Genomic DNA, 26,551 nt, shown 5'->3' on the forward strand with positions numbered 1-26,551 from the left:
GTTATTGAAAACAACGTGTGCCCTACTGTTCTGCTGTTCGTGTTTTCTAAATACATTTCGCCAAATATAATTGTTTAGCATGAGTACATCGAGAGGAAATGCAACGAGAACAAGGCCTCAAAAACATCAAAACAAAACCGCATATAAAAATGACTTACACGATAAAACTAATAAAACTAAATTTTTGAATAACTTAGACGTCACAGGAGTGTGTAAACGTTGCAAAGATATAATTGACTGGAAAATCAAATATAAAAAATACAAAGCATTAACGGCACCCAGAAAATGCGTGGGATGTGAGGAGAAAGCTATAAAATATGCATATCACATATTATGTACCAAATGCGCAACAAAACGAAATGTATGTGCTAAATGCAACACAGCTGTTGAGGTGAGCTACGCATTCAAAATGTGTAACATTACATTAAATATAGCTAATATGAAGGCGCATTGGTATAATTCAAATGTTGAATAGTGTAGTTAGGTTTACTATTTGAGTTCTCTCAGAAACTGAAAAATAAATAATTATTACTATAGTTCATACCGTTTGTTAGATCTTCAATGGACCTTGCACTTGCACCCTTACACTCAGAATGTTTTAATTTTGCAGGCTAATGAAACAGAAGTTGAAAAAGTGCCTAATGTTGACCTACAATTAATGTTGAAAGGAATACCTGAACGTAAACGTCGCACGATTATGCGGTAAGGAAATTTTAACCTATTGTTTATGTGTATTATACAGAAAGTTTATAAATATCTGTGATAGTAAAATTGTCCTAGCAAAATTCTAATAGGTGATTTTTCCACCATTTATTGTCATGTTTTGTCCAATAGCCAGCTACACATTTTTTCTCTGTTGTGTCGACATGCAGTTCCTAGTGTATAATAATTATAATTGCTTATTGCTAGAAATATTTCATACATAAGTATAATTTGTAACTTAATAATAGTCATTTGAACATGCCAAGTTTTAAAATCCAATTGGTGAGCAATTTACATGAACAATTACACACAAGTTTATAATTTAAAAATTGCTTTAAAACAAAAACCATTCCTAGATCTCAAAGTGGAATAGTGTCAAAATTCTTGAAACCCAGAATGTCTAAATTTTTTTCTCAAAAAAGCATAATGTCATAATGGCTAAACTCCAAATCAATGTAGTGTCATAATACCTAAATTTCAAATTACCTACACTAATGTGTCTTTAGTTCCAGCAGACTGTAAAAAAATAATTGTTGACAAAGGTTAAATGGCACTTAACTAAACTTAACATATTTCAAATAGAAGTACTATCTGTAAATTCGAATCTGATGAAGCATACTTTTTAACCTTTGGTTTTTTTTGAGATTTAGAAAATATGAATAGAAATATTTATGACATTTGGCAATTTTAAAGACTACTAATTGACTATGGACCGTATCAATTATTCTAGATCAGTGGTGGGCAGTTTCGTCATGAGGGACCAAAACTTGGAAGAATTTCAGAGGAGGGCCAGATTTACAGCAAAAATGGATTTTTATTATATCGCTGTTAATGGTCATATACACATTTTTTCCAAGGACTGGCGGCGGGCCGATCGCGGGCCGGAGTTGGCCCGCGGGCCGTACTTTACCCACCACTGTTCTAGGTATTGGGTGCCACCTGTTAAGGGGCCGGTATATGACGTTTTCGATTTAGACCTCACTTTGTAACCATAATTTGTTCAATAAATGTTTAATAATTGCATAAAATTACACGTAAATTTGTTCACGAAGAAACCGTGTACCGACTCTTCATGCCATTGTATTTTTAATTTGCTGTTATTCTCTACAAATCGACACTAAAAGTATCAAAAAATCAAAATATGGAGTTCCGTTTGAGACGGAAGTAAAACAAATTTGTCTTTGACAGTAATTGAATTATTGTATGATTCTGAAAGCTAGATAATTCAGCTACCAATTTACTATCGATTTATATTTTTACTCACAAAGACAACACAGAAATTCAATCTCAAATGTAAACTTTCGAACAATTTCCATACATTGACGACATCACTCAAAATTCTTCTTCAAGTCAGATGCCCGTTGGGGCTACACCGGAGCACACGTGTACTTCTTCAAATGAAAATGACAGCTTGATTTTCTTGCTTTTGACAATTATATTGACATTAAATCATATACGCACACGAGAAAGTATACCAGTAGATAAATTGTATTTCATAAAATAGGGTACATAAATATTAGCTCGCGTCTCATTTAAATTTGATTTGCTGTTATAATGGTTGAAAACAGCAGTAAACTATCTTAAAACAATACGATTACATCGAATTTAAGTATTATGTTCCTTCAAAACTCGCTTAAAATGAAAAAAGTTTAAAGACTCATCTTTACTGATTGGGATCAATTTTTATTATGCTGGTATCATTTTGCGTCAGTTTAAAAACGTATTTGACTTCTGTACGTCAATGAATTTTGATGACAATTGTAATCTTGTATTATATTATAGAACTTTTATCTTAAAATAATGCCTATTAACAGGAAGAGTTATGTAATTCGTATAAGTAATACCTGAAAGTCTTGTACCTAGATCTGTAATACCATGGATTGCGACGAATAAATGATAATGATTATGCGGTTCGTTCCGTCTATATGTATAATGCGTGTACGTGCTGTTCTCTGAAAATCTTCAAGAAAAAATAACGGCTAGACCAGCACTAAGTACTAGCGAGTTTTTGCGGCTTTGGAGACCGAGATGAAGCTTACAGGCCAATAGCGCTCTAGTTATTGTTATGTATACCTATGTATCGAATGTTTTATAAATTACCTATAAAAAGCAATGTTTTATTTCGATTAGGTCTACATTTTGTGCATATTGCATATCTGAAGTATTTTCGTACTAAACTTGAAACTTTCGTTAAAACTAAATAAAATAATTATTCCAAATGTACAGTCGCCTGCAATTTATGTTACACAACGAAGGCCGCAAAAATATCTGACACGATCTTATTTGTAGAACCATAAGACCATGTCACATATTTTTGCGGCCTTCGAAGAGTAGGTACCGTCATTATCACCAACTTTGTTCGCTTATTTTTTAAAACGAATTTCTCAAAAAACATCACATCATATGACTTTTTTTGCTCAGCACGTCCATTGTGATCAAACGCATCAGATTATTTGAAAAAAAAAATATTTTTTATCGTGTTTTTACTCATTTTTTTGCGTTTTAGAGGGCGGGCAAAGATATCCGGGGATTTCGCCAACATTGCCCACGTCAATTTGGTATTCAAATACAGCTCGTATGATGATGATGTCTAAGGATCACTTAAAGGTTTTGGGCAATCCTACCATTCCCTGTTAATAACTTAGCGATAAGTGTAAAAACTTTAAAATAAATTTGCTGGGCAATGTTGCCTACCCGTTTTTGCCCATTTCCAAATAAGGCTCGCCTAAGCATTTTACAAAGGCTAGGGTTGTCACTTTTGAGAAAATCTGTTACAATAGTTTAATGGCCAAAAATATGATTTTTGTTGTTTTTCATTCGTTAACGGGATAAAACATCTAAATAAAGGATAATAAGACAAATTAAATACAGTATATATTTATAAATTTATTTTAGTGTACAAACATAACCTTCTTTTACTTGCGAAGTTGGGTAAATTAGATGAAAGTGACAACCCTAATCCGTTTTTGGTGGTGGGCAATGTTGGTATAGATGCCAAATTACCGGATTACTTTGCCCACCGCTAAAACTTTTGTGTATTTAGGCCTTTTTAGTTTAAATCTCAATAGACATAATCTATGCTTCATGTGTTATAACTCAAACCCGGAAATATTTGTCAAAGGGTTCTCAATTTTTTCTACTTGCATTCATTATTTATCAATTTTTTGCCCGCCGAAATATACCCTATTTTCCCTAAATTTCCAAACTCTAAATTCCCAAGTCAAGTTATGCACAAGTTTGGTATATAGTTTTGTCAGAAATATAACCTATTTTCTACTAAAAATAGCAGGGTGGCCATAACTATTAAAATTTTTTCTACATTAACGAATTTGTTTAAAATTGTCGTTTTGGGCAAAGTTTCCCTGGAGGCAAAGTTGGCGCTAATGACGTAACATATTATTGCAGGTGACTGTACATAAATGTTTCGGTGATTTTGAGATTATTTTCCAGGTTAGTTTACTAACAATCAAGCAAAAAGAATAGATAGTATAGAGGGGTCCTGTCATTGTAAATTTTGTAGTCACTGTAAATTTACTGCCATCTATTGACACACGACTAAAACTCAAAATGAAAACGTATAAAGTTATCAAAAAATGTATATATATGGATAAATGATTTTATAATTTTTATATCACTTTGATCCATGTTCATTCACTGATATCTATGTGTTAAAATTGTTAAATATGAAACGGTGTCGTCACGCCATCTAGCCGAGGATAGGCTAAAGGTGTGTGCGCCACCTATTCGAGAATGACTTTTACTTGAATTCCGAGGCACATTTTTTCCTTAGACTTTATTCGTCTTATACGAAGTTACATATGTCTTTGCAATCAAGTTATGCTGATACCGATTTCGTGAACGTATAAGTAGTAAGGTACCGCTATTGTTTAGCGATACCGATTATTTTTGAAGGTAAAACTATACCGGTTGAAATATAAAGATATTAAAATTACAGCACCATTTTTTATAGGTGTACCTAAACCATCATTGGCCGAGCGTTAGGAAAGTTCTCCGTTTCAGCTTGGGCAAAAATGCTTTTGTATGTTCTCCTTTGCAGATCACATTTCTCAACTGATTCTCGTGAAAATTTGTAAGCAGGTTCAATAGAACTATTCTGTTTCGCTTTATCCGCCAAAATGGAATTGCCACCCTGCTGAAACTTTATTTATTTAAATTCCTATTGAATGGATTTTGCACCTTATGAAAAACCGTATAGAGTAGTAAATAACATTTTACATCTGACTTAATGACATCTTGTTTTATTCGCTTTAATTGTACAAAACGCGTATCTCGACAAAGCAATATTAGGTAGTAAAACAGTCAACAATCAAATTAATTAAATAGGTAAGTACGTCACGTGTGACATGAACAGACAAGGAAAGCAAGATTAAATGCATTGTTTCTCTTTCATCTTTCAATGAAACGCTTTTACCCTCAAAGGAGGCTAGTGGTCAATACTAAACTAAAAGTCCAATCTTAAAAAAACATGATGGGTCACTGACCTGTCCCAGTAAAGTGAGGTAGTGTGCGTGAAGTGCGCTTGTGTGTGAAATGGGGTAAATTGACAGAATCTGAAATTTTACCCACCGCTACCGTCGCCTTAAAGGTTTTTTGGCGGACACATTTTGATACATGGAGATTGTATTCCTTACCTCTACCTTCCATACAATTGACATTTAGGCAATTTGGGATTAAGTTTTTTTAATATTTAGGAGATTATGAAATTATGATATTTGTGTTATGAAACCAAAGGTTTTTTTATTAAAATACTCCAACAATGTTGGACCTAGGTTAAATGTCTTGGACCATGGCTATTAATTTTAAGTCAACTAAGTACTTAACTTACATACCAACTATTTTGTAATTTATTTATCCTTGTAATTAACTTCATGGTTTGTTACTTACTCGTATGTTGCTTTGTGTTACTTGTCTGCCATGCTAAGGAAAAAGATGCAATGCGAATTTTTGAGCAAATATGGCAATGTGTGTGCTGGCATAATGCAAATATGACTTATACATGTGTTGCTTAACTTCAAACTCGGACAAATCCATTCGACCCTCTTTAGGAAATATCTACCCTATAGGGTAAAAACCCCCTAGGGGTAGGGGTAGGGGTAGGGGTATGGGTAGGGGGGTAGGGTAGTGGGGAGTAAAGCTTATAAGCTTTACTCATCGTACAATCAAAATGAAGTTGTCTTACATTAGTGTGGCTCAAATAACACATTCACTGCCGAGAACACGCTAGAGGTCATTTTGTATTGGAAATGGGTTGCTTGGCAAGGAAGTGTTAATAATTACTACTCACTTTCTGCTTAAAATCATAAGAAAACTGGTCTAATTCCAACAATACCCAGTTTCCTCTCTGGGTTGGAAGGTCAAATGGCAGGCACTTTTATAAAAACAAGTACTGGCATAATCATTTTTCTTTATAATGCAACTAAGAGCTGATTTAGAGGAGGATTAAAAAGTGTTTTTATGTGTCACAACTTCTTTGAAGTATCTTTTGTTAATAAAAATAAAAATTTCAGTACCAATAGTATACGGGTCCGCATACATATTTAAGCTTAATACGCAAATCTACAGGGAACTTTTACTACCGCGATAAATCGATCAATCGCTTTGTTAAGAATAAGTAGGGTCCCTATTATTATACTATGTAGTGATAGAGCTTAGCGAAAAGAAACTGCATTTTTGGCAGAAAGCAAGCCGCTTTGCCCAGTGATACTAGGGACCAATCTGAATGATTTCATCCGAGGAAACACAAATTTCATTCACTAGAATTCAAGATGGCTGACCTTTTCCAAAATGGCGACTGCAATATTTAAAAAAATTATAGACACATAACGGCTGCACCGATTTTAATGATTGATATATCGATCAATTCGTATTGACACTTGTAATCAAATAAAAAATATGGCATTTAAGAAATTAAAGATGGCGGCCGAATATTAAGAAAATTGTGTTTTTTTTACTTTAATTTTTTTCCTTCTAATGAAAATAACAACTAAATATTCTATAATATGATCACATATTCTTTCATTTAAATGAAACCTGATAATATTATCTGCAAAATAAAAAAATAATCTTAACAATCCGTTGAGTAGTTTTTGAACTATACGCATTTCAAAAAGCGCGTAACTGCCGTCCGAAACGGCCCGCTCGCGCGGCTCGCGTCAAAACTGAGAATTTTGATGATTTAAAGGTAAAAAAAGAACTGTAAACATATTTACTTTATTTATTGAGCTATAAATAAATAAATAAATTGTATTTCTGCTTATTATTTGTGACCATCACGGGAAATGTTATGGCGGCTGGCGCTTACGTCGCTTAGCACCGCAATAGTATTGGAGCGGCGTTAATAATAACGTAAGCGCCATCCGCCCTAAGGTACCTATACCCGTGGGTTCAAATTTATTCCTCTTTATCATCTTCGTCCGATGTGGATGAACTGAAAGAAAAGAAAATTCATATGAAATCAGAACAAAATATACCTAATATAATTAAATTAAATATATAGAGATGAACTACGCCAGACTAACTTCCATTACTATTTCAATGTGTGTAGTATTGAAATAGTAATGGAGGGGCGGGACAGTTTGGCGTGGTTTATCTAGAAGTACCTTTCGTTTTTGCAGTTGCGTTTGCAAGTGCTGCATTGCACTGTATAGGGTAGACCCACTCTCCGACACGTGCAGCGCATTGTTTCGCAGCCTTTTATCCACGCCGCAATGGTCCAGGTATGATAATTCACGCAATCTCCCTGGCATCAGACCATTGCGGTTCCCAACTACCATTAGATGACTTCCAACCCCAAGAGGATGGCAATGGCACAGAGGCATCATCAAGAATAAGGGCATATCACCCCATAAGTGGCCTGCTTGATATGTGAGACGGAGCGCGTGTTTATGTAATGCTGCCGATGTTGGTGGGATGCTGGTTACCAATTTCTTTTTAGTAGCAAATAGCTCCTTGCGTACCAAGTTGTCCGACGAATGTGCTATTTGTGGGTCATATAGGAAGCAGGTGAACTTTTCCGGCATAGCCATGATTTCTTCAGGAAGGCTTTGTAATGGCTGCGATATTTGTTTCAAAGCTGGTGTAACTTCAGGGTGTGACAACCACGTTTGAAGCAAGACTTATTTCCTTTTGTATGGAAGTAAGAAGTAGTGTCACACCCTGTAGAGGCGTGAAAGTCACGAAGAGCGGTTGATCTGTCGGGACCCAAAGTATTTGCTATTTTAGGAACATCGCCATAACGGCGTTATTTGCAGTCACAGTTAATAGCCATAACTCTTGCAGGCCACTCTCAATTTAAGTTTGATGATATGATATCAATAACACCAAAACATCTGTATCGGAAGATCTAATCAAAATACGCCTAATTCCCTGTTCTGCCTGATCTTATGAATAGGAACACATGCGGAAGAAGCTGATGGCCGCATCGTACTTCACGCAAAAGATCAGGCAGAACAGGGAATTAGGCGTATTTTGATTAGATCTTCCGATACAGATGTTTTGGTGTTATTGATATCATATCATCAATCTTCAATTGATAGTGGCCTGCAAGAGTTATGGCTAATAACTGGGACTGCAAATAAACGCCGTTATATCGATGTTCATAAATAGCAAATACTTTGGGTCCTGACAGATCAACCGCTCTTCGTGGCGTGAACGCCTCTACAGGGTGTGACACTACTTCTTACTTCCATACAAAAGGGAAGAAGTCTTGCTTCAAAACGTGGTTGTTACACCTTGAAGTTACACCAACTTTGAAAGAAATATCGCAGCCATTACAAAGCCCTCCTGAAGAAATCATGGCTGTGCTGGAAAAGTTCACCTGCTACTTATAAAGGCCCCCACAAATATCACATTTGTTGGACAACTTGGTACGCAAGGAGCTATTTGCTACTAAAAATAAATTGGTAACCAGCATCCCACCAACATCGGCAGCATTACATAAACACGCGCTCCGTCTCACATATCAAGCAGGCCACTTATGGGGTGATATGCCCTTATTCTTGATGATGCCTCTGTGCCATTGCCATCCTCTTGGGGTTGGAAGTCATCTAATGGCAGTTGGGAATCGCAATGGTCTGATGCTAGGGCGATGTGGCGTGAATTATCATACCTGGACCATTGCAGCTGTAAAAAAGGCTGCGAAACAATGCGCTGCACGTGTCGGAGGGTGGGTCTACCCTGCACAGTGCAATGCAGCACTTTGGATGGATATTCTTGCGATACCTCGAAGGAGGTATGCGTGGCCGCGCCCGCCTTCCGGCTGTGACGGCTGATTCGGGTCGCTCCCCACCTCGTGGGGAGGTCAAACGTCATCATTTTGTGGATGACAGTGCTTCTGTTGTGAGGTGGGTTTCTGTGCGTCCATGTTGCTGGCAGACGCGCTGGTGCTGCAGGAGATGGAGCTGTGGTGGTCGTCCAAGGTCGTGCGGGCGGTTAGGCCCGCTACGGCGATGGTGTCTGTAGATGTAGTCGTGCGGGTGGTGTGGCCCGCTCCGGGTGAGGTGCTAGAGGTGTAGAGGTCATGGGCGAGCGGCGCATCTTGTCCGAACGGCGATGGTGTCTGCAGCTGTAGAGTAGTAGCGTCCATAGTCGTGCGGGTGGTGTGGCCCGCTACGGCGATGGTGTCTGAAGTTGTGGGCGCCATCGGGATGGGACGTGAGTCCGCTGCGTCGATGGTGCTTTGTTGTTGCAGGAGCCTGTGTTGCCAAGATGGTATGCGTGACACACACGACTTCGTGGCATGGCACGAAGTATACGTGCGGTCACGACGGCGGCGCGGTGCGAACTCCATCAATGTCTGCAGCACTTGCAAAAACAAAAGGTATTTATAGATAAACCACGCCAAACTGTCCCCCTCCATTACTATTTCAATACTACACACATTGAAATAGTATTGGAGGGGCGGGACAGTTTGGCGTAGTTCATCTCTATATATTTAATTTAATTATATTAGGTATATTTTGATCTGATTTCATATGAATTTTCTTTTCTTTCAGTTCAACCACATCGGGCAAAGATGAGAGAGGAATAAATTTGAACCCACTGGTATAGGTACCTTAGGGCGGATGGCGCTTACGCTATTATTAACGCCGCTCCAATACTATCGCGGTGCTAAGCGACGTAAGCGCCAGCCGCTATAACTTTTCCCGTGATGGTCACAAATAATAAGCAGAAATACAATTTATTTATTTATTTATAGCTCAATAAATAAAGTAAATATGTTTTCAGTTCTTTTTTTACCTTTAAATCATCAAAGTTCTCAGTTTTGACGCGAGCCGCGCGAGCGGGCCGTTTCGAACGGCAGTTACGCGCTTTTTGAAATGCGTATAGTTCAAAAAACTACTCAACGGATTGTTAAGATGATTTTTTTATTTTATCAGGCAGATAATATTATCAGGTTTCATTTAAATGAAAGAATATGTGATCATATTATAGAATATTTAGTTGTTATTTTCATTAAAAGGAATAAAATTAAAGAAAAAAAACACAATTTTCTTAATATTCGGCCGCCATCTTTAATTTCTTAAATGCCATATTTTTTATTCGATTACAAGTGTCAATACGAATTGATCTCACTAAAATCGGTGCAGCCGTTTTGTCTATATTTTTTTTTTTTTTTTTTAATATAGCCATCATTTTGGAAAAGGTCCGCCATCTTGAATTCTAGTGGATGAAATTTGTGTTTCCTCGGATGAAATCATTCAGATTCGTCCCTAGTATCACTGGGCAAAGCGGCTTGCTTTCTGCCAAAACTGCAGCTTTCGATGTAAATATCGCCGTAAGCCCTACTACTAATGAGAATTTTGAAAACCCTATATACAGTACGGAAAAATAAGTCGGGCCCTGGAGGGAAACTACCTTAAATCCTTAAGTTGGCTCATTTTACTTAAAGGAGACATTCCTTTATTTTTAAAACAAAACTGCATTCAAAGATTAATATCCAAAAAGGAAGAGACTATGTTTGCATGGAGATACAGAAAAACGCGCGTTCGACTTTACTCTCAACGGTCTTTTAGTGGACACATGAATGGGGTTGGCCGGTCGAAGTATTTAGCAGATAGCTCTAGCATTTTTTGCCCTGGATACCAATTTTAAGGCAAATCTCAAAGAAAAAGGGGCAAGCTATAATGGCGCCATCTGTGCAAACCTTTGACAGTTGCCAACCCCATTGATTACTTGATAAGGTACCTACCATGTGATTATTTTTTCAACTGCAGTTATTTGTCTTTCAGGGCTATTAATAAAACACACGGTGGAGACAGCAACATCACACCTGAGATAATATCGCAAGTTGAAGAAATGCTGAAAAACACGGATAATTTAAATTTGGGTGATAATGATGATGACTTTGATGATTCGGAGTCTGATGATTCTGATAAGTCTGGAAATTATGAATAAAACTAAACGGAACTATTTTAAATAGTGTTTTATTTGATAAAATATTACAAATTAAAACCTTGTTATATTTAATATTACATATTTAAGCTAATTTCATTTACATAACTTAATATTCCATGATTAGATTAATTGAACAAAAGATTAACAATATATTACAAATTAATACAATGCGTTGTTACAATATAATTATTTTAGGCATTAGTTATTATTGTATTAATGCTGCCAATTAATTATACTTGTCGCGTCGAAATGATAATCCCATGTACTGAAATGTCGCTTCATGTAAGGTAGGGTCGCCTAAGATCGGATGCATAGAATTTACCGCAAACGAAGCGATATTTTTCACTGATGGCAACATAGTTTGCTTCGCCATTTTGTTCCGCCCCTCCCGTTATTCCGCGATCCGCGCTGCGACGATCAGCACGTGTGCACCGGACGTTTAAAAAAAAGTTGCCGTTTTTTCGAATTTCATCTTGATCCGGTCTTCCCTCCTCGAGTTTGTTTTTACGCTATGGTAAGTATTTATCATTTTATTGCTTTTTAAGTTAATTATTGCGTGGTTTTAGCAAATTCTCTATAGATTTGTATAATTTGTTTACGCCTAGGACGTCTGTAGGCAAAGATCCGGACTTTCCTCCCCTTGCCGAAGATCGGACTAATCACTGAGGCACTTAAAAAACTCAGCGGTGCTCAAAATTTTTGATCGTAATAAAGGGAAAAAAGTGATACATGGCAAGACAATATATATACGTGAATTCAGCCCTTTTTTACAAATAACCAATGTATATCCGGTCTTAATTCACCATCTTAGAACGCTCCCAGGCTGAGTTATTAAAGTTTGAGAATCTCAATTTAGTTCCAATTTGCCTGAGGAGGTAAGATCGGACTAAAAAATCGCAAAAAGAAAAAGAATTAGTTGGTCTAGTCACACGCGGAATATCAGGATGAGTTTGTGATATGTTATTGTTAACTTAAGATCGGATATTTTCCTGTTGTGCACTCTAATGCCGCACCAACAGAGTTGAAGTCATGCAGTAGTTCGAACTTCGGCAACACTAGAGTTTCGTGTAACGTAACCAGAAAAAACAATCCGTCCCTTTGGAGGCGTGTCTCACACAAACTATTTAGTTTATCGAAATAAATAAAATATGACCAAATTCATTGTTTCATTGTTAATTACTTTCAATAACATCACATTTAGAAAATAGTCGTAGGGTATGATAAAAAAATAAAACAGCAACCCTGTCAAAAATTGAAAAAAAGCGTCCGATCTTAGGCGACCCTACCTTATCTTACAAGTCGCTTCATTGAGTTTGAGGCTAAATTTTTAAAAAAATTGACGATATATGCTTTTAACGTATCTTTGTTACTTATATGCTACATTTCTAAATAAATTAATGTGTGTGTTAAAAAAATGTCTACCAACTTTTTACGTGACGGCAGTTCCATATAAAAAATGTATTAAGTCTTAATAAAAATGTGTTCGTGCGTAAAGTCCGACATAGTTACCCTCCGCTAAAGCATTGCTAATGTATTTTCCTAATTTACATACATCACACTTGCTTAAAAAAGGTATGCCAGCAAAAATGATTAATGAATTCCTAAATCCTTATAAAGCGATCATTGTTGTGTACTTAGTCTTTATCAACATTTTATATTTTTATTAAAAAGAATAGACGCTTAGCGAGTTTCGTACATTGACCCGCCTGTTCCTATCTTTATCGCACGCGCGCATTAACGTATATATAATACTAGTCACTCATTGTGTAGTCACTTATTGTGGACTGGCCTTACGGGCACTAAAAATGGTACTAGTTTAGCGGTGTGACTCACAAATTCCAGCCAATCGTACAGTCTAACGCAACTAGTTGCGACCAATAGCGCGCGTGATGCGAACTCGTCAACCAATCGCGTTGTACCGGTGTCACACCGCTGTACTGGGTTATTACCGCGAAAATCGAAGTTCGCAAATTGCGGGCATCTTTCTTTGTTACTCTAATTACGCCTTCATTGGAGTAAAAGAGAAAGATCCCCGCAATTTGCGAATTTCGGTTTTCGCGGTAGCCCCTCTGGCCCCTGTCATGCCTCATTATTATTGTCCGTTAAGCCCCTTCCAGACTATGCGCGTGAATCGCGGGCGAAGCCGCGAAAGCAAGTGTGGAGTCGATTTTCGCAGACAGCCAGTCCCTAGATATCTATGTCAATGCACGCGCGTTATTAGATATATTCCTGTCTCGCCCATGAGGACGGCGGGTGACGGCTGTCAATGACGCTGTGCGAGCGGTACAGCAATATCATGCGCGGCGCGGACGCTAATAGATAGGAAGGCGTGTCAATATACGAAATTCCTTGTACTAAGCGTCCTTTCTTTACCTAACCTAATCGAAATATATTAACCTTTTGAACGCCACAGACGGCAATTGACGTCAACGCAAAATCGTGACTCCGACGCCAAAGACGGCATTTGACGTCGATCTTTTTTTCATGAAAATCTACTGAAAATCACCCCACTTTTAGGTTGGCATTATTTATTTCACAGAGCTAAATTTTACCCACTTGGCGTCAGTCGCACGTTCAAAAGGTTAAGGTGCATTGGGATAACTTCGAACGCGGGGTAATTTCGAAAAAGGCATATATTATGTAAATATATGCCTATAACTAGAAGCACTTTTACTGTAACAACAGTAAGCAAGAAACCATGGTAAACATTGCAGTAGCGTGTTGCTACAGTATGCAGTGCTTTTTAGGGTTCCGTACCCAAAGGGTAAAACGGGACCCTATTACTAAGACTCCGCTGTCCGCCCGTCCGTCCGTCCGTCCGTCTGTCACCAGGCTGTATCTCACGAACCGTGATAGCTAGACAGTTGAAATTTTCACAGATGATGTATTTCTGTTGCCGCTATAACAACAAATACTAAAAACAGAATAAAATAAAGATTTAAGTGGGGCTCCCATACAACAAACGTGATTTTTGACCGAAATTAAGCAACGTCGGGCGGGGTCAGTACTTGGATGGGTGACCGTTTTATTTCTGCCGTTATTTTTAATATGGTACGGAACCCTTCGTGCGCGAGTCCGATTCGCACTTGCCCGGTTTTTTTCTTTAAATTAACCATTTTCAATAATACGCCGTTTTCGCAGTTATCCCAATGCACCGCATGACAAGTGTGATGAAATAAATTGTGTGTGTAAAAAGGGAGTTTTTAATATTGTAATCTTTTATGAGGCCCGCCGTTAGTCGGCACCTTGTTTCTATTCAACTCTGTCATATCGCCGTTATTGCGCAATCAGCACAATGTGTTATAAATATTACAATAGGTAGACCTACGTACTTATTGTGGTTGTTTACAATCCTTGACGTCCATTAAGTAAAAGTAATAAACGCTGCTTAAACATTAAATAAATGCCTAAGAATATGTACAGTCACCGGCAATGATATGTTACACAACGAAGGCCGCAAAAATATCTGACACAATCTTATTTGTAGAGCCATAAGAGCGTGTCACATATTTTTGCGGCCTTCGTTGTGTAACATATTTATGAAGGTGACTGTACATAAAATACACGTTTATATATTTTTTACAATGTTGGGTAGGTACATTGGTTAGTTCATAGTTTCTCTTCAAATATTACAGCATACCGTAGTGCCGTAGTGCACATGCACACTCAGCACAGTATTCATTAAAGGGAAAATATTGTTGTAATTAGTAGTGTACCATTAGTACCTCCCCCCTCCCCGTAATTAGTACAAGTGTGAACTAGGGGAGCGTGCATGAACTATAGGGGGCAGCACAGGAGCCGTCAAATTTTTGCATAGATACTTATAGGAAATTCAATGATGAAGCATGAGCTAGCTGTCACCGTAGCCACTTGGTGTTTGGTGGAATATATGAAGAGACCGTATCACGAATTACTCTCGATGAATAAAATTAAAGCAAAACTTAAAGGCGTAACTCTAAATTCGATGTTACTGATCTATAACTAAATTCAAACAGAGTAAATTTGATGACAGATATAATGGTGACAAAATTAAACTATTGAAATTGCTGATAGTGCTAGAAAATAGTTATAAAATTTACAAATCTAAGAATGTGGCAAGGTGCAAATGGAGATATTAATAATAAGACTGTATTGACATAACAGTTCACTGATAGATATTTAAGTCCGATTGATATTAATACAATATTTTTTTATAAAATGTGTAACATTAGTATATAATAGAAACAAATCTATGACATTGGGGACACTCTGTAACTATTTACAAGTTGTTTTTTTTTAATAAAATGTTTATTTTATAACTAGAACATTGCACTAATCTTCAAAGCACTCCTAATTCTTAAACCTTCACAGATATCATAGTAAGCCAAGCTGCCGCAGCTGTAAAAGAAGAACAGACAATGAGTTAGGCAAGACACTTTGCACACCATATAATTATTATTTTAATGAAAAATGTACCTTTTTAACGATTGTATCAGAGACATAATTTGAATTTATGAATAGCATTGTTTTTTATAAGTTGGTAGGTAAATAAACTTACCAAGCCTTGGCGTTCCTTCTCTTTCTGCAGAATTATGTTGGTTTGCATTTCATCAAATTTAACTACAGCTGCTAACACCTTTGCTAGTGTAATGGAATGTGTACCTGAACCGGTTAAATATTCGTAAAGAACATTGCGCAAATATTCTAATTCGGTATTTTCTTGTAGAGAATGCAAGTGCCTTAAGCTTACTAGAGCTTCGTCCAATCGTCTCTCCAACTTCTCGTTAGAAAGTCTGAGTTTCTCGTTATTTTCCTGTACATTTTGTATATTTCCATTCATTGACTTATTAATAAGCTCCATGTCTGATAATTGTTTCTCATACTTGTTCTTTGTAGCGAGCAAGGTATTGTATTTTTCTTTTAAGACTTCCATTTCTGATTTATATTGTACCGTATCTGTTGAATTACTGTTAGACGTTTCACCATAGTTTTGTGAGCGCAACTGATCTTTCAATTCTAAGTTTTCTTCAACAAGCAACGTGTTTTCTCTTACCAATTCGTTAATTCTGTCAGTGTCGGATTGGTTACCATTTAGTGATTCGACGAAATCCGATGAAAGGTTCTCACCTTTATCTACATGTTCACTTGCAATTAACTCTCGTAGTTTATCGTTCAACGTACTGTTTTCTTTAGATATTTTTGCAAGGTGCATTTGAAGCCCTTCGATATCAGATGTTAAACGTCGATTTTCATCTTTAAGTGTAACACATTCTCTTTTGATATCTTCTAATTCAGGCTCGTTTACCGCTTCATTTTTCGCTCTGCACATGTCTTCGAGGATCGATACCTTTGACAATAGTTCAGAATTGACTTCAGTAACTTTCTTATTTTCTTCTTCTAATTCCAAGGTATAAGATTTTTGCGTTGCAATGTCAGCAACTAAGGTATCTTTATCATGTTCAACGCTTATAAGCTTTTCGTAAAGGCTTTCTTTTTCTTGCTTAAACTGTTCACATTTATCTTTTAGTACTTTATTTTCCTCAAAAAGCAAGTCTAGGGAAAAACTGCTGTCGTCCGTCTGAACGTCTACATTTGTCTGGCATTGTTTTGCATTTTCAGTTTCTTCCAATTTCCGTATTATGGTATTCAGATGGTCTTTTTCACTTTCAATTTCTGAATGCGACTTTCTCACTTCACTTATTTCCATCTCCAGTGCTTTAAGATTAGAAGCAATATTCTGTGACTGATTCTTTAACAAGATATTTTCTTGGGACAAGAGCTTGACGTCATCTTCTAATTTCTTAATATAAGCGCAGTTTTCATTGCTCTTAGCTAAAAGTTTCTCATTTTGTGATTTTAATGCCTCTATTTCTGAATATTTAGTTTTCAAATCCTCATTATCAACCTCAGCTTCTTTTAGTTTTAGTAACAGTTTGTTGTTCTCCTTTTCCAGTACAAGTAACTTTTCTTGTAATGGTAAGTTTTCTTCTCTTTCACGACTAATAGTACTTTGAAGAGACGCACTTAAAACCTCTAACTCGGTGACTTTTGTCAATAAAACAGATTTATCATTTTCCAAACGATTTAACTGGGATTGGGTATCTTGATAATTATCTTCTGCTTTTTTTATGTTTATATCCATAATAGTCTTATCTGAACGTAGCGATTTTATTAGTTCATTCAATTTATTATTGTCTTCGCGGCACTCAATTAACTCATTTGAAGCTGTATCAAACTGGTGTTTTAACTCCATGAGATTATTTTGAGTAATAGACAACTCCTTTTGAAGTTTTTCAATAGTTGCCTTGAAACTTCCTATTTGATCATCATTTGTCTGTTTGATCAATTCAGACACTTTGTTCCCTAAATGTAATAATAACTTTTCGTTGCTTTGTCTCATCAATTTTGCGTCCGACCCTGTGTCGTGAACTATATTTTTAAGTGTTGATATTTCGCCAATCAATGCCAAACACTTCTTGTTGATTTGGTTGCTATTTTCTTTTAGGAAGGCGTTCTTTGCAGTGAGTTCTGAAACTGACTCAAGAAGTTGCAAGTTACGAGATTGAGAAACTTCGTGATTTTGCAGCAGTTTTTCTATTTCTGACTGTAATTTGACCAATTCATCTCTTTCGTCCTGGATCTCCGATTCTAAAGTATAATACTTATTTCGCCAGGATTCAAGCTCTTCAAGAACTTTATTTTGGTCGGTCCGGTTTTCTCGTTCTTCGTTATCTTTTCTTAATACATGCAGCTGAGTTTCTAACTCATTTATTTGAGATTTTTTTTTAGAGTTTTCTTCGGTTAGTTTTGTATTTTTTGTCTCTAAGTAAGCATTTCTGTCAACCATTGCTAATTTTTCAGCTGTTTCTTGTTTTATTTGGAATTGTAGGCATTTACATTCTTCATCAGCCTTCATTTTGGCCTGTTCTATATTTTTACATTTCAGTGTTAGTTGTTTAATCTGTGATTCTTTCTCCAATACTAGGGCTTTGATAGAATTCAGTTCACTAATATTACTATTTAGTTTACACTTTTCATCCTCTAGTGATGAGATACTTTTCTTGTAGTCATTGACTACTATATTAAGGGACTGTACCTCATTTTTACATGCTGTCAAATGATCTTTAAGTGATTTAATCTCGGCTTCTTTACTTTCTAATTCTTTATGTATACTTAGTTTATTTTCAGCCAAAGATATGGCATATTCTTCTTCTCTCTTATTGAATACCTCAATTTTACATTGTAGTTGTTTTATTTCTTCTAGAGCTTTCTGCAAGTCTAATTCGAGCGCAGATTGTTCTTTCATTTGATTAAACTCATAAGTATTTAACTTATTTTGTAGTTCTTCATTGCTTTCTTGTAATTCCAAATTTTTCTTTCGAGTCTCTGCCAACTCTTCGGAACTATGTTTTAACTGTTCATTTTCTTTATTTTTGTTTTCTATTTCAGTAGTCAGAAGATGCAAGTCAGTTGTTAATTGTGCATTTTTTTCTTTGGATAGCTTCAATGATTCTTTATATTTGTTCAATAACTGTTCTAATTTTTCAGTCTTGTTGGTTAACGCATTATCTACACCATCATATCCTGATGTTTTTCTGTCATTATTTCCCGAAAAATCAATCAATTGCAATTCTTTAGCCTGTTCTTTAATAACTTCTTCTTCGTTATTAGGATCTTTATTATCAGTGTCATCCTGCATACAAGTTATCTTTGTTTGCAATGCCTCTATTTTCATATTTTTTTCATCAATTTCCAAGCGTAAGGCCTTTTCCAAATGCGCCTGTGAAATGTTTTTAGTAAATTATATAAGAACAAACTTGAAAATTAAAGTTTTAAACATATTATAGGTACTGTAAAGGTTTGCAACCTTTACACCATACCATACCTTGGCACTCTGTTCAAGAGTACATTGTTCTCTCAATTCAGATATACGCCTCAATGCTTTGTCTTGAGTTTCAACCAGCACACTCTGAAATATTAAGAATTTCGTTACGTTAGTGGTGCACTTATATGTATACACATGTGAATATTACCTTTGTTTATAATACATTAGTTTGAATTGTTAGTTTTATTTTATAAAATTGTGGATGTATTGTTATTTTATTATTCTCTTTATTTATTTCTCATCTTAAGTTAGGTTATTTATAATATGAATATAAAAGTAAAATATAAAAATACTTACAAAACAGTAAAAAGTTAATATAAACACATTATAAAAAACCTAACCTAGGGTGCCGCCAGCAGCGGGGCAAGGCCCAAGCTACCGGTGGTCAGGGCTGCAGAGAGAGGAACCGGCGGACTATCCGCGCCGTATCCAAGATCACCGCCTTCTGCATTGTTATTTTATTATTTTTGCTTGTATGTAAATTCAATGATGACGTGTAAAAGTGCCCTATTTGCTGAATAAGTGTTGATGTTTGATGTTTGAGAGTTATACACTGGCAACAGTGTAGGCACATTTTTAACCTTTTTGACGCCAACAAAGGATATATCCGAACCGCAGGCCCAATGGTTAAGGTTATATTACAATTTTAATTTAAAGTGCAAAGTGTATACCTATACATTTTTATTCCAATATGTTTTTGAATGCTGAAAAAGTTAAGCTTTAGTGGCACCTGAAAAAGCAGCAATTGTAAAACTTTAAATGTGTAAAGTTTGTTCATAAAAACTACCCTTTCACTCGCTCTCCTTTGGCAGTTTTTACACATTTTAATCCCACCACGAAAATGACACCAACTTAATTCTTACCCTAGCCTTGGCATTGTCCCGTTCCAAGAATTTATAATGTCGGGCGAGGTCGGCGTATTGCGTCCTGTACTTCTCATAGCGCTGCTGTGTGCGCTTGTACGCGGCATACAGCTGCTCCTTGGTTACGCGGTCCAGGCTAGCGGCTCCGCTAGAAAATCCTCGCTCCTCCGCTTCACTCGCCGATACTTCCATGTCCGACTAAAAAATATTTACATGAAATATAAACATACTTTGGAAAAATCGATCAAATGTGAGTAGAACTTACAAAAGAAGTCAGAGTTGAACAGACTTTTTTACGACCAATAAGCAAGTGTGACTTTGACTAACATTTATAATTTTGTTAGCGCTTCTTAGGGTAGTAAATGAAGCAAGTTGTTGTATGGAGACCCATGCATTAATTTCTCAGTCGATGAAATTTAGCTTGGTTATTGTATAGTATGAGCCGAGACTAACATTATAAATATCCAAAAAAAAAACTCAAAACTGAGAGTGGAAAATTTTTAGATTTTCATTTTGTAGGTATAAAACGGCAATAAAATGGCATTCCAGTGAAAAAATTAGACTGAGCAATTTTCCGGTCCAAGACACGCCAAAAAATTTTATTTTATTAATACTGGTATTTCTGCTGGGATATTTTTTTGATATTTCATATATTATTGCAATAAGTTACATGAATATGTCTGGCGAAAAAAGTTTGAACGGAGCATTTTTCCGTAAAAAGATATTAACGATTTAAGACTTTAGGTATTTACTTTAATTCTATTATTATTATTCTTTGGAAATTTATACAATACTTTTTATTTATTGATACTTTATCATACTGTAAAGTTTTTTCAGGCTGAGGAATTACTGCGGGGTCCACTACCTTTATTTACTACACTATCTATCAGATCGCAATAATACGACTTCCGCATTTTACAGATTTGACCGGGTTCGATTCCCGGCTTGATGTGTAAGACCGTATTTGTTCCAGCAGTTGTCAATATTGGGCTTCTGGTCCTTATACCTGTCTCTTATAGTTCTTTCATATATTTATACCAGGTTTGAGGTTTGGTATTTAACAGTTACGGAGTTACATGTAAGTACATACTTAATACAAAAATAAACACGTTTAATGTGCACACATCAAGGCTTTCACACCAACATTGTTGACCCTCATGAGACTCCAATCCGTCATGCCTATAACTTATTACAGAATGAGCCAATTCCGGCTAATCAAGAACACCTCTGGGAACAGTAACAGAGTTGGAACTAAACCATAGAGTAAACTTATACTTTTGTCCAGTAGGTACTGTATGTGTACTCATTTTTTAAATACTGCACTGTACCTACCTACTTAAAGCCTTGGAGATGGGCCTACTAAACATAGCTGCAATAAAACCATGAAACTCACCTGCAAGTGGTACAGAGCGGGGCTTTCATAGTTTGGTAACCTGAATGAGACGTCGCTGGCAAAAGAGCTGTTTGACAATCGCCTCTGATTGTGACTTTCCTGCTTAAATATAGAATTTTATAATTAATCATTTATAATTCAAAGTTTTGTAGACAGAAAAGTTATTAGTAACATTCGGCATTGTTTAATTTATCATAAGTGTTAATGTGCTTTTAAAACACATAAAGATGCAATATTTATATATTATAAACATTCACATATGCACACAAGAAACTATATATATTTATATATCTCACGCTTTGTTCAGGTCTTGGCGTGAAATCAATTTCTTCTGTACTTGCTTGCATGGAAGCTGATTGCATCAGGGCGACATCTTGGAACGCATTTTGCTCCGCAGGTCTAGTTAATGCAGTGGGTCTGACGGAGCGACTCTGAGAAATATCTGAAAGGAGAAAGTAACCACCAAACATCAGTCCCTTCAGTGATCATTATGTCATCATTATATCACAGAATACTGTCAATACATTATGCATTTTGCAGGTTCAAATATTAATTTAATCTGTCCTATCCCAAGGGCACAAATATGTGGCGTAATTATAAGGCGTCGAGAGGTCGTGGGATCGGAGAGGCAAGGGCATGTAACTTAGCTAGAATACATTTTAATAATACCCAACCCATTAAACCCATATTTATGATAGGGCTCCTAAACACCATATATGTATGTAACTACGTTTTATAGTTAATTATATTCTTTGCATATTCTCATCATGGGATACATCAACCACAGTAGTTGATTGCCACAGCAAAGTCACTCTATGACAGTTCCAAGTTATGCCACTGTTATAAAGTAATGGGCCGGTCGAAGTATTTTACAGATGGCGCTAGCATAGGTTTTCCTGTAAAACCTATTCTGGCACCATCTATGTTGCCTTTGACAGTTTCCAACCCAATTGTAACCTTATACCTGTAAACGAGCAATTCTTATATATTTATACAGGGTGTCCCTAGCCATTGGACAAAGCCGAAATGTACATATGCATTAGGGTATTTAGAACCAGTATATATACAAAGTATCATAACAATCGGTGTAGCGGTTACGAAGAAATTAACAAATTACGATTTTTTTACTTTGGAGCAACCTGTATGTGTTAGCTCCTGAGGTAATAAATAGTATGAAACCTTCTTCGACCGTTTTGATTATCTTTTAGTAGTAGCGATTGACCAAAATCAGCTGCAAATGGTGTTAAAGGTATGAAAATCGGCACGATTAATCTTTAGGCCATTTGAATCAATTTGACCCGTAGCACCAAAAAAGATAAACAAACGGAAAGGAGTTATGACGTCATCTTTTTTTTGTATGGAAAAATAAAAAAAATTGTTCAGAAACCTATCGTGTGTGGTATTAAATGAAAGAGAATTTTGAGCCGGTTCTAAAAATATATCACATTATTATATTTCCGTCACTTGCATTCAATTAAAATAAAAATAATTTTCAAAACATACCAAGTTTGTGCTCCTCCAGATACGAAACCGTTGAATTATTTTTTGTAAAATATACCTCAAGTAATACCGAATATCCTCATATCTAACCCCAAGAAATTTATTTCGAAAATAATTAGTTTTAGTATTTTTTATTTTATTTTGTATCATTACGAATTGTGATCTATCAATCTGTCAATGAAACGGCCTCCTAGCCTAGTCGATAGTGACCTTGCCTATGAAGCAGGAGGTCCCAGGTTCGAATCCTGGTAAGGACATTTATTTGTGTGTTCATCATCATCATCACACAAATAAATGCCCTTACCAGGGCTTGTATATATGTGTATATGGGCATTTATTTGTGTGATGATGATGATGAACACACAAATAAATGCCCTTACCAGGAGACTAATGACAGGACAGCAATAATGTTCTGTTCCGATGGATCCAGATCCATCGGAACAGAACATTATTGCTTAGTGCAACACTGTGGAAAGAGTTTATGGTTGAGACCACCAGAAAGTCCTAAGTAATATGACACAATAAAACATTTACCCACTTATTCATAAACATTTACTAAAGTTGACAAGCCGATAATAATCGTTTGTCCCTTTCCATCATACCAATACGTTGATTATTATCGGCTTGTCAACTTTAGTAAATGTTTATGAATAAGAGAGAGAGAAATAACTCACCATTATCGCCAATGGAAAACAGGTCGTTGTTAGTTATGTCAGAAATGCTACTAGATGCTGATGTTACTGCCGCCTGGAACACATACACAACAAAATGGTCAAACATTTTACTGTTTGCAGAGCAACTCTGAAATTACATCAAGCAAGTAAAACATATCTTTGATAATGTTCCTATAATTATGTAGAAATCACATATCTCTAAAAGACATTTATATTTATGTCTCTGGCTGTGCCGCTGGGGCCATACAATTATTTGATTGATAATTTGACAGTAACACTAGTTAAAAAGAGTTCTGTAAGTACATCGTTATGATGCTATTGTCAAAAAACGTAAAGTTTTTAAATACTTAGATCCAGATATAATTATGACATGTAATAGAGAGTGGCTTCAATAATAGGGGATATTACTGCAATGTTCTGCCACCAGAGTGCAGCACTACCAACTCAGTAAATTCATAGACTAACTTATACAAACTGTGCCTTAACCCTTTATAAGGCAGAGACGATTTGGAAACCACTTAGTGAATAAACATTTACGGAGAAGAACATCCTCTTTTTTATTTAACTATAATGGTATTATATAGCAAGTATATCAGACTTTCTTTCCTCATTCATACTTTTTCGGTCAGTATTTAATTTTAGTGTAATTAATAAATTTATAGTATGTGGTCAATTTATGCACTATGCCTGTCCAGGGAAGCAAGCTATCGTCATTGTTTCCATTATACTATTAAAAATATACACGTTGCTGTATCTAATAAATTAAAATTATAGCTCTTGCAATTCACGATGGTGAGTGGCGAGACTCTTACTGGTATGATGACAAGGTCTAATTTTGATAAATCCACTCTCCATCGTGAATTGCAATACCTGTACTACGTTGTTTGTAGTGTCAGGAAAGTGTATCATTTGCCACTTAAGATTAATAAATTTATAAAAGGTTACATGCTATATCCATAAGTATTGTAATTAGAACTTTTTGCGGAAGTCTCTTTCTAACTCCTTGATAGAAAGAGACTTCCGCTTGTAAATTTATCATGAAACGGGCCACAGATTATAATTTTTTCAGTGATATTCGTATATTAATCTCAATGTCAATGAATAGGTGCATTGGAAACAGATCATCTGAAAACTCAAGTGCACTAACAGGCTGAGTGCATATATTGACCACATGTTTTTCTTAAAGATTTCGTTTTTTTTTTGCCGTAGATGTGTTCCCCAGTGCATCACAAACATGGTAGTGTATTTAACTTTCACATAGCATATCCGTATAACTGGGGCCTTATAAAGGGTTAAACTGTTTTTTGACAAGTTTTCACAGACAATAAAATATGACATTGATGCATCAAGGCAGTTTATTAACAAGGGCCTACTGGTAAAAGCGAAAATCGAAATTTAGTTATCTGCCTCTTTATCGCTCAAATATGCAAGAGTGATAGAGAGATTAGATAACGAAATTTCGATTTTCTTGTTTCATGGTAGGCCATGTGATTGATGTGACGTGTGATGTGTCAATGTGGTTTGTTTACTGTATGTGCCACAAAGGTGCCACCTACGCAGAGCTTTGCCTAATATTCCCTATTAGATTCTAAAATTCTAAAGAATCTAAATATTTAAATTATTTTGAGCTCAGGAGCAACAATATGGCATAGGTACAACAAAATATATTGGTGTACCAATTCTTTTTGCCTGAGTCTGAGAAGTAGCCTATGTTGTAGTAAAAAATGATAAATAATGATGATCAGCATTTTGGAACCATTAAATATTAGTTATCAAGTAAAGACCCTTTTCTTTGTTCTAAAATATATGATCTTATAGAAAATCGAATTTATCATATTTAAATATAGCTTATTATGATAAAACATTAGTTGCAACTACATTAGATGTGAACATGATAGATACAGCGTACAATTCGATGGTTCGTCTGATACTACAAGATTAGGAAAGTAGGGCAGGGCTAGTTCATTTTTCGTTTTCATGTGGTTATAATAATATGAAAACATACTATTATGAGGAAATATTTATTCAATCGCAATACCTGTGCAGCTTGAGCGAATTGTTGAATTCGCTGTGGTGACGACTTCACTTCTTCTGCTAATTTATCTTTAAGTTTCTTAAACATTTTTTAGTACGAAAATATAAGCAACGATTCCACAAGTCTAACATTTAATTAAGATGATACAGGTGGATATATCCGCACTGGCATGATATCAGTCAGTTCTTCCGTATTCACTTTTCTTATTTAATAGAAATAATTATTTACTTCACTCCAGCGATTAACTTTATGGTTACACATACATATCATATCCTTTCAAATTCCATCATTCCATCGGTTCCATCCCATCATTATCTGTCAAACCACAGACTATATTTTTAAGGCCCCCATAGATATAATATACTTAAAGATGACCTCTAAGCGAGCTGTCACTGTAACCACTTTAATTAGTGACGATTAACAATGTAAATCGTTACAGGACTCGGAGTAATTAACAATGGAGCCGCCATTAACAGGTGTTCCCCTCTGTCGAAAATAGGCGGCCAATGGTCAACCACATGTCAACCATATGTATGGACTGACGTTTATCTGACATGACGTACCTATACATTTGACATGGACCTATATAATAGGGACAAGACATATTGTTCTATACGTACAATTGCTTATAGAAATAGCACCCATTTTGACGGCACACATATAAATATATATCTGTCTCGTTTTTACTCAGCACTGTAACCCATAGCAAAAAAAGATGACAGTATTTCAATACGTACATAAAGTGTTCCATGAAAATACGTAAATACCTAATGCGGCCGAAAATCCGCCATGTTTAGTTCCCCAAATGTCATTGTCTGTCAGTTCAGCCGATACTTGTCCTGTCAAAAAGTCGTGGTGAAAATTAAAATTATTAATTATCTTTCAATATTTTGCTTGTGATTGAATATAATTGAAGCCAAATGTGAATAATTACGTCGCGAATATGCCAGTGTGTAGTGTATTAGGGTGCGGCATAAGAAAACCACCAAATCAGCCATCTTTAACCTTACACAGGTACGCTATCATTTACATGAAAAATATTGGTTATTGTTAATGTTCCTGGGAAATGTAAGGATGTTTCACATTATAAATAGCAAGGTTCTT

The 26,551-nt window shown here is 35.9% G+C and overlaps 2 protein-coding genes across 3 annotated transcripts; one reads left to right on the forward strand and one right to left on the reverse strand.

Moving 5' to 3' along the window:
- Positions 1–11,186, forward strand: LOC134804488 (uncharacterized protein C9orf85 homolog). Its single transcript, XM_063777536.1, has 3 exons — positions 1–391; positions 611–702; positions 10,953–11,186. Exons 1-3 carry the CDS (start codon positions 80–82, stop codon positions 11,116–11,118), a joined length of 570 nt encoding a protein of 189 aa, XP_063633606.1. The 5' UTR covers positions 1–79; the 3' UTR covers positions 11,119–11,186.
- A 3,803-nt stretch (positions 11,187–14,989) lies between these two features.
- Positions 14,990–25,712, reverse strand: LOC134805187 (golgin subfamily A member 4-like). Of its 2 annotated transcripts, none has more exons than XM_063778496.1 (8): positions 25,451–25,712; positions 23,413–23,485; positions 21,535–21,680; positions 21,239–21,337; positions 19,846–20,043; positions 18,983–19,066; positions 15,656–18,877; positions 14,990–15,495 (listed from the first exon to the last, which is right to left on the reverse strand). In XM_063778496.1, exons 1-8 carry the CDS (start codon positions 25,532–25,534, stop codon positions 15,472–15,474), a joined length of 3,930 nt encoding a protein of 1,309 aa, XP_063634566.1. In that variant the 5' UTR covers positions 25,535–25,712; the 3' UTR covers positions 14,990–15,471. The 2 variants fall into 2 exon arrangements, with proteins under 2 accessions (XP_063634566.1, XP_063634565.1); XM_063778495.1 differs by having other exon boundaries at positions 21,239–21,340.
- Between the last annotated feature and the right edge of the window lie 839 nt (positions 25,713–26,551).

The sequence above is a fragment of the Cydia splendana genome, chromosome Z, assembly GCF_910591565.1.
Source record: "Cydia splendana chromosome Z, ilCydSple1.2, whole genome shotgun sequence".
In the NCBI taxonomy this organism is placed as follows: domain Eukaryota; kingdom Metazoa; phylum Arthropoda; class Insecta; order Lepidoptera; family Tortricidae; genus Cydia; species Cydia splendana.